Source organism: Dasypus novemcinctus, chromosome 29 (genome assembly GCF_030445035.2).
Source record: "Dasypus novemcinctus isolate mDasNov1 chromosome 29, mDasNov1.1.hap2, whole genome shotgun sequence".
Classification (NCBI taxonomy): Eukaryota; Metazoa; Chordata; class Mammalia; order Cingulata; family Dasypodidae; genus Dasypus; species Dasypus novemcinctus.
Genome location: NC_080701.1, coordinates 32,976,012 through 32,985,240, shown reverse-complemented (window position 1 = coordinate 32,985,240; position 9,229 = coordinate 32,976,012). Strand labels below are relative to the sequence as shown.

Below are 9,229 nucleotides of genomic sequence, written 5' to 3'. Positions count from 1 at the left end.
AGGCAGGGCCGGCAGGGCAGGCTTTCCAGAGGTGCCAAGAGCTGAAAGGGTGGAGTGACTGTCATCCTGAACGTCTCTCACAAACGGTGCTCTGCTCTAGCAGCTATGCAATGAGGATTACAGGACCAATGTGAGCCACTTAATAATACTTAATAATAGTAATATTAAGAAAAAACATGGAAGAAGTGAGCAACAGGCATTGGGGAATCTTTGATGAACACAGTAACAAGAGTGCATTAATTCTTTTACCTTATTGCTCATTTCTTTTGTCAAAAACAAATAGACCCCTGACCCTTTATTATGACTAAATTGGAGTAAGTTTAGAATTTTTTTTTTAAGTTTAGAATTTTAAGTCTCATGACAGAAGGACTTTTTCTCTGTAAGACACACAGGAGTGGCTGAAATGAATTAAGTCAACTCTATATCTTCCTAGTCAACAAGTTTCAAATTGTTTTTTTATACAAGAGAAAACAGGGTGATAGAAAGCTCTTAGGAAAAACCATAATTTTTTTCAACAAACATCAGTGAGATCACAGGCTCTATAAAGATAAATTAATCATTTAAAGTGAGTGTGTTATAAATGCTAAGGCGCCTCCTAAAATTCTATACTAAGAACGTATGCTGGAATGGTCAAACAAAGCTTGTAGGTCAGTGAAATACCACTGCCACCTTGTGGTAAACTGTCTTCATTGCACCCAAAGGCCAAGGACGAGTTGCTACTGCAAAAACATCACACAGGATTCCCAACAATTACAGAATATAGCTTTATTTATAGAATTTTACAAATAAAACATTTATAGTCCACATCACATAAGTTATTTTCTTTTCTAATTTCTTCTCATAATACCTGAGTTAAAAAAAATACTGTGATGGAATTGTAGAACTGTGAAGGAAAATATGAATAAAACCTAACCTCTTTTGTGAAAATCAAACACATTTTTTTCCTTTAAGCAGATATCCAGCATAGTACTAACTTTTTGGAAGAGGACTTATTAAAACTCTATCTTAGAAGACCCAAACAGATAAGCCTTCTTTTTTAAACCTAGGGTGAAGTTGACACTGGACACGAAATACCTCTGGGGAGAAGGACAGAAGACAACCTGCGTCCTAGCGGTGAGGTGAGAAGTGGCAGAAACCCTGTCCTTGGATGACCATTCCCGCACGTGACACCCACTTTTCTTGATGAAGTTAATAGGAGCTGGTCCATCCAGAGAAAAGAGAGATTGAAGATGCTATTGCCAGGGGTGAAAAAAGTCCTCAAAATAACTTGCTACTCCTTAGACTTCTAGTATGTACAGATGCTTAAAACAGCAAATTCAACATTTAAAAAATTCAAAAGGAAATTGCCACATTTCCAACTCATGAGGCAAATCTGTCGCCAACGGCAACTTAGAGTCAGCCAGACTATTCCAGTGCCCCCATCCTCCTCCTCGGCTCCAACCTGACTGGCCTCGGCACCAGTTAGAGTTGAAAGAGGATTTCCCTTTGAGGCAGCTGTCTAGGAGAGGAATGCTCTTCAGTTAATAAACGTATGCAAGAAAAGGGAAAATGCTCTACTAGTGCTCATATTTTATTTTTCAATTTGTTAAAGACTCTGTTTTTGAGCTCCTCTCTTAAACCAGAAACCCACTCTTAGTTTTCTACACCAAGAATAATGGCATTTTTAAGGAATGACAGGCTCTATAGGGAATGCTAAAATTATAATTTAAAATAGCAACGTGAGTTAAGTAAAGCAAGATCTTCCAAAGTCTTAGATTTTGAGTGTTAATTGTCAGCTAACTCCTGAAAGCACTGAGAAAAATAAATCAGAAAAGACAGAGAAATTTTTAAAACAGTAACAATAACAATAATGACAATATAAAAAGTTAGATTCCAATATTCAGAGGAAATGCTTCTTTGGTAAAACTGGAACATAATCCTATCAGGAGTCAGTCCTGATATTTAATCTAGAATCTTGATGACAAGTTTTCCTTCTGCCTCAGTCCATTCTCAAATCTTTCAGCGTCAACAGGCAAGATAAGAAGGAAAACTTTTAAAGTATCATAAGCAGTTTCCCTTCTCATGTTCTTTTCAAAGACTATTCCTGCTTTGAGGGAAGTTCCCCAAGAAGAAAAAAAAATAAGATAGATGCTGCTTTTAATTACTATGTAGTGGAAGGTCTTCTGTAGAACAGAAACACTCACTGGTGTTGGCAATGGACCAGTGACTTTTGTAGTCACACACACAATCAGTTTGCTAAATCCGCCCCTGGGCTGCAACTGTGGGCACCACTGAGAAAAGGCTTCTGGAGAGACGAGCGCCCCCAAGTAGCTAAAGAATCTCACATTATCAATATGATAATAATAAATTAATTCACCTAGTGAACCTGGAGATTAGCTCTACCCTGAAGCCAAAGTTCTGGGGAGACAGGTCCCCAGTGCCAGAGGCTGGTCTACAGCTTCACAGACGAGCATATCCATCCATTTTCTGAAGAGAGTTAAAGCAATTAATTATACTCAGTTTGAAACACAACTCATCCTTTCTGTTTGAGGGGAGGGAGGAAGCAGTAGCCTGCACAGTTCACCACCCACCTGCACTGTAAACAAGAAGTCCTCTGCCCTGCATCACCTGCAGGGCCCCACCAAAGCTTTTGACCCCACATCTCCAAGTTCCCTATGCTTGCACTTTTATGTAATTAGCGAATTCTGAATCTTGCTTGCACCGATCTCGTCTCCGATTAGCCTAAGTAGAGCATGAACCACACTCTAACGCTCCCAGTCAGCTTGTCACTCTGGAGTAGTCCTGACTGGGGAGGGAAGTTTGTGCAGTCTCCCCTATCACATACGCATCTTCAATGTGCTCAGAATGCCATTCTGGGGACACAGCTAAAAACTCTCCCAGAAGGTGGGAGTGGGGAGTGGGAAATCACAGCAGAATCAATTACTTTCTTGCCCATTTCCCTCCATTCGGTCAGTGTTAGGATGGAAGAAGAGATGGCCCAGGCAACCTGTTTGCTCACCTGGTCACCCATGAGCACCAAGGGTGCAGCTGCAAAACCAGCATCCAGCATCTCAGTGGGAATACCTCACCACCACTAGGGGACCCGCGTCATCCAGTTCTACTTCCCGTCATTCAGGATTATCCCTGCATCTCCTCGTGCCCTACTTGTATGTAAGTTTCCGTTGTCTTTGAGGAGTCACAATTGAACAGACTTTGAAAAAAACGGGAGGGCTTCCTGTCTCCTGTCCCTCTTGTGTAGAAATAGATACCCCATTTCAAAAGGTGCCATGTCGAGGCCCGGGACAGGCCCCAAACTATGGATTCACCTCCTGGTACTTCTAATCGAGTTAGGGCCCCTGGCTATATTTTCTCACGGTAGGGTAAAGGATTCACAATCTCTCAGTGCTGGTTCAAAGAGGAAGTGGCCAGGGAGCCAGAGGAGAAAGTTAGGCTTGTCTTGCCAGCTGCGTTCAGGCCCCCGAGGCCGCTGAGGAAGGAGGGGGAGGAGAGGCTGGGAGGCACCCCCCCCCACCCCCGAGAGCGGGGCTGCGAGGGGGCCGGTTCCTGGGGTAGAGCGTTCTTAAAACCGCCAACAGCTGAATGCAGGAGTACAGTCCGTGCCCCAGGTTCTAGCCTCTTCCGAGGGGGTGGGAGGCCCCCCGGTCCCCCGGCTCTGGCGGGCCCTACCCGATCTGGATCTGTCCCGAGTAGGTGGTGAGGAGCAGCATGATGGTGAAGCCCGTCAGCAGGCCCAGGTTCTGGATGGCAAAGGGCACCAGGAGGCTGCCCTTCCTTTCATCCTCCTGGCAGACCTCGTTCATCTCAGGGAACTGGGACAGGAGAGAAGAGCGAAAGCGCCGAGTCAGTCCCGCTCGCAAGCCCAGGACCAGGCCGGCGGCTGAGCCGCGCGCACGTGCAGATCCGCATAGTGCGGCTCGCTTACCAAGAAAACCAGCAGCAAGCCAGCTCGAAGGTGAGTGTCACAGCCTCCCGTCAAGCTGGCTGCCACGACTTCACGACTCTACGTGAAACTAAGCCCTACACAGCCAGGGGGCCCTGAACGCGGTTAGATGCTGACTAAAAACAAAGGCGCGCCGGTGAAAATAAATGTTTTATTGTGGACTTTAAAAACACTCAAGAAGATCTTTGCTAACAAAATGTTACCCCCTCTTCTGGCGAAGGGAGCCCCTGCGTGAGGGGAGAGGGGACGCGCTCGCAGCACGGCTGGGGTGCGGGGCCTCCGGGAGCAGCGGGCCAGCCAGCAGGGCAGGCGGCCACTGCAAGACCTTCCAATTCCAGCATGCCAAGAGGAGCCGAGCCACGAGAGGAGAGCCGCCACCAAGGGGAGAGAGAACCTCCACGGTTTCCATGGGGTGAGGCCCATTCTCCCTCATCAAAAATATGGTTTTCAGAGGCTATGGGGGAAAAAAACTCTTGCAAGCAGGCCAAGAAAAATGTAACGCCGACAAATAAGGAAAGGAAATCAGTCTCTCGAGTTATATAAAAAAATGCAATAGATGTGGTAGCAAATTCAGAACTACTTAAATTGTTATGCCAAATGTCAGCAGATACAGTAAAATGTATACTTTCACGCTCAACTGATAAGGAAAAAGGCTAAGCCCCGTTAGAAAGGAAATTAGCACTATATATAAAGCCAGAAGCCATGCATGCATCCCTCTTGAGCCAGCAATGCTAGTTCTAGAATTAAGACAGCTCTTCTCACCAAACACCACCACTCCAAAAGTATGCAACACGGAAAAATGCCCGACACACTGAGAAATCAGGACATAATATTGCATATTCACTGTGACTACAGTGATTTAAAACAGACATAATGCACTGAAACAAAAGGAAACAAACCACAGTGTTAACTCCTGCTGTTTTAGGGTAAAATGATTATGGGTAATTTGCTTTCCTTTCTTCCCTCCTGCCCACCTTTCTTCTTTTCATGCATCTATCTGTACCTATTCTAAATACGTAAGTTTAGGGACCCTGGAGTTTAACAAGAACTTTCTTCCTATAAAACCTAATGTCCCCCTGAAAACCATTGAACTGTACACCTGAAACAGACGAGTTCTCTGGTATTTGAGTGGGTATCTCAATAAAGCTGTTAAAAATAGAAAGCCAGCAAGAGCCCAGCTGTCCTGAGCAGTCCTCCCAGCCAACGAACGGAACCCACCCGGGCTGGTTTTGCCTACACGGCACAAACCGCGGAAGACTTACCATATCAGCCAGAGAAATATACAAGAACATTCCTCCAGCCAGGGCAAAGATCCAGTTGGCAGAGAAGTGGCTGCCAGCCACGATCCCGAAGGCCAGGCCCAGGTAACAGCAGCAGGCAGAAAGGAAGTTGAAGAAGAGGGCCTGCTGGATACTCATCCCGGCATTGAGCAGGATGACGAAGTCCCCTGCAGCAGGGAGGAAAGGGGAGGGATGGAGAAGAGCAAGCCAGAGCTCGGGAGTCAAGCACAGCACCGAGGGGGGCCGCTCCAGCCACGGGCTACGGCTGGTAAACACAGGACAGCCATGGCCTTGAGGCTGAAGTGACAACGCTCCATCAGGGAAACTGGCCACGTACTTCCAGCTGGAGGCCGAAGATAATTCATAGGATTTTAAAAACAGACAACCAACTAGCCATGGCCTCACTGCCTTTAGACTGATAGTGAAATCGGAGGTGTGCTCTGACTCGCACTGAAAACAAATGGCGTTTTTGGGTAACAAAACTGAGAATGAGAGACGTTAAGTAATTTGCCTAAAGTCAGAAGCCAATAAACAGAAAAGCCAGGAGTTGAACTTGAGTCTCTGAGTCTCCAAAGCCCATAGTGTTCACACTTCACCTCTGGTAAAACTAAGCGCCACACCTCCTAACTCCCGGCTCTCCCACTCTGTCCACTCTTGACACTTCTAGCACATCTTGGCTTTTGGAAGATTAACAGGACAGGAGAGAGAACTTTCATGGAGCACTTTCGAGAGGGTGTGGCACACAGTCTTTTTTTGTATTAGCTCTTTTCTAAGAATCCTCGCAATAATTCCTATGAGTTAGGCAGTAAACGAACACCATTTTATAGGTGAGGAAACTGAGTCACAGGATAAAGGGCCAAAGGGAAACTAAGCTGCCATTTTTTGAAATGATCCTCCATCCACCTATTAAGGGAATGTGCTGACCACGAAGGGAACGTGGGCCATTTGAAGGAGTAAACTGTAGGTGTAATCGAGGTAGCACAGGTGGAACGGGGCGGCACTTACCGAGCTCGTGGGGGAACTCCTCACAGAGGATGGCCACGGAAGTGCTGATGCCTTGGAAGACAGACACGGTGAAAGAGGCACCAATGGCCAGGCCATCGATGAAGTTGTGGAGGCCGTCGCTCAGGGTGATCATCCAGGCCAGGGTGCCGATATCGGAGTAGCGGACGCCTTTGAGCCAGGAGCATGCGCTCTGGGACGCCTGAAGGTCCTACGAGAAAGCCCATCGCCGTGGGTCAAAGGGGGGACGTACCTTCGAGAGCGGCCCGCGGCGGCAAGGCCAGCACCACGCAGGCAGAGGCTCCCACCATGCAGCGGAAAGCACACCAACCTGGACGGACAGTGAGCCCGAGATGACTTTCTCGTCAACCCGGAGGGCCTTGCCGTCCAGCTCGCTGTTCCGGGGTTGGGGGATCATGTGGTCCAGGTCCCCGTTCTGCAGCTTCTCGGTCACACCTTCCTCCTGGTCCTTCTTGGAAGGCTCATCAGAGGCAAAATGGTTATGTCCATGATGATGCTGGGGGGACAATGCGGGAGGGAGGGTCGCATCAGGCACGCGCCAAAACCACAAGCCTTACCCAGCTCCTCCTCTGAGCAGGGCTGCAAGCACGGGGAGGACGCCTCGTTCCGACCCTCCAGGGAGAGACGATATCCGACATCGGGAGAAATGTATTACGAAGCTGCAGCAGTGTGCACTAGGGACTTGGCATTAAACGGACACAAAAAGCCACAGCAGATGCCTTAGAAAGGTAAACCCAACTCCAGCAGGACTGCCACCTCTCAAACTATTTTAGAACTCCTTCTCTGCAAGAGCTAATTTTATGCAGCTTATCAAATGTTTAGTGAACAACTACAAACCAGAAACTAAGATAGATTTGGGGGACTCTACTTAAAAGAACCAGTCCTTTTCCTTTGTAGTCATAATTCATACATGATGAATGTATTTAATCAAGCCCTTCCCTCATATATTAAGTGAAAAATCTAGAACAAAACAAAGGAGATGAACTTCTGTTTAGTAAAAACACACTGGCCAGGTGAACTCTCTTGGTCCGGCCTTACCCCCTACTAGTATGGGATTGTGAGGTGAAATGGGATTATGAAATTTGTGGTTTTCAATTCATGGCAGGAGGATATAAGTTAAACTCACTTGTTGAGGTAATACCACTAGCAAAACACATCAACATTTTGAGATGGGTGCTTTCCCTAGAAGAATATCCTTTACCAACATTTAGGTCTCACCTCATTTTTCTGTTTAAGAAGCATCTTCAAAATCTTCTCTGTGAAAAAGAAAAGATAAAATCCCCCAAACACGACTGCAGACTTTGAGACATAATTATCTTCCTTAGGGTTGAAACCAAAAGCCTGTGGACCCAGGAAAACGAAATGAGTTTAAGAAAATCAAATTCTTCTCTGGTTCCCTCTCATCTCTTAACCACTTCCTTGACTCTGGGAGAGGACGGAGAAATATGGGAATACTTCTTCAATCTACACATTCTCTTTTCAGTCAAATCTAATCTTTAACGTTACCTTATGTGAAATCAGATCCGTTAGTCTTTCTAGCTTATTTGCTGAGGCACAAGACAGATCATCTTGAGCATTTTAATCTCAGAAAGAATAGCTATGGATATTATTTTCTACTTCTAAAAAGGACACTGACCTCATTTCTTAGTGCTTCACTGCAAGGGCAAACTTGTCAGTAAATTCCAGATTTAAGGAAAGGCACTTGTTTCTTTTCTTCTTATCTAATGCCCCTGACTGATCTGCTTGTAAACATGAAGGGAAATGTTGCAGTAACACTTTCCAAAATGGGAAATCCATTCCCCAACAAAAGGGTAAGAACTGCAGCATCTTCCTGGCCACAGACCTCCCGGTGATCACAAAGCCACAAAGCCAAGAGAGCAGACTGTAGGACTGCTTGTCCTAATTTTTTTCTTCTTCTTTGAAATCTTTCTGAAAACTTCACTTTAGAAGGGGAAAAAGGAGAACCCAGTGGAAAGAGGATGTGCGCAGAAATCGGGAGAGCTCTGTGCTAAGTTAAGCTGCTGGCTGGGGAGGGATCTCGGTCAGGGTTAAGTGAGCTGCACCTCCAATTTCTGATAACGAGGACCCGAACAAACCAGACTTCTCGTGAACAGGTCAAAGACAAAAGTGATCCCAAGCACGAGGACCGCCAGGCTCTTAAGAGGTAAGTGTCTTCCTTTCTCCTTCAGAGGGACACGATCAAGTACCACCCCCTGGTGTAGTTTTCTGAACGATATAAAATTCTACAGTAGACACAAAACATCCAGGTTGACTTTCCAGGAGAGTCAAATCATCTCAGAAAAAGTGAAGTGAAAACAGGAAACGAACATCTCTCACCAAAAAGCAGGAAGGATGGCAGAGTACAAAAGCATGGCTTAAGGTTATAAACCTGCATTCTGTGCTCAGTGATAAAGGATCATCTGTGAAATGGGTAAAATAGTCCTTGCTTTAGGTACGTCACAGAATTCATCTGAGGACTGAGAAAATCCACCACTGCATTCTGGAAAACATCAAGTGCTAAAGGAAGCATTTGGCCTCATCGTTTTGCTTCCGTTACAGCCCTGTCCAGGCCTGCCACGTCACCTACAGTGAACTGGCTCCGGCTTTTCACAATTAGCAGGTCTCCTGAAGAGATTACCCCGAATCGAATGAGACATCTCAAGGCTCACTGCCAAACTTTACCGATACTAAGCTCTCTCTCCTCTTTTGTAGAGGACTTTCTCATGACTCTCTGCAAAGAGCAAAGGTACTATCAATGCATATGACATCAGCCTGTGTTTTATTTGGATTACCTTTGCCCCAACACTCCCGACTTAGGAGACGAGATTATTTTATTGACACCTACGAATTCTGCTCGTGTTTTACACTTCACTGAGCCAAAAGCTCAACTGGGAGCCATAAAACGGTCTGGCTATGCTCCATTTTCTACTCCGCAGTTACACAGCATGTCCTCGGCACCAGGCTCTAAGTTTTATGAATATTAACT

At 46.0% G+C, this 9,229-nt stretch overlaps 1 protein-coding gene across 2 annotated transcripts in view; it reads right to left on the bottom strand.

Moving 5' to 3' along the window:
* Window positions 1–750: 750 nt before the first annotated feature.
* Window positions 751–9,229, bottom strand: part of SLC39A14 (solute carrier family 39 member 14) — a 51,135-nt gene continuing 42,656 nt past the window's right edge. For both annotated transcript variants that reach the window (XM_004460248.5, XM_071212698.1), the window contains exons 5-9: window positions 7,462–7,584; window positions 6,554–6,739; window positions 6,226–6,433; window positions 5,203–5,387; window positions 751–3,809 (exon numbers count right to left, since the gene is read on the bottom strand). In XM_004460248.5, coding sequence (XP_004460305.1) covers window positions 3,663–3,809; window positions 5,203–5,387; window positions 6,226–6,433; window positions 6,554–6,739; window positions 7,462–7,584 — 849 coding nt within the window. In that variant the 3' untranslated portion in view covers window positions 751–3,662. The remainder of the gene's footprint in view (window positions 3,810–5,202; window positions 5,388–6,225; window positions 6,434–6,553; window positions 6,740–7,461; window positions 7,585–9,229) is intronic.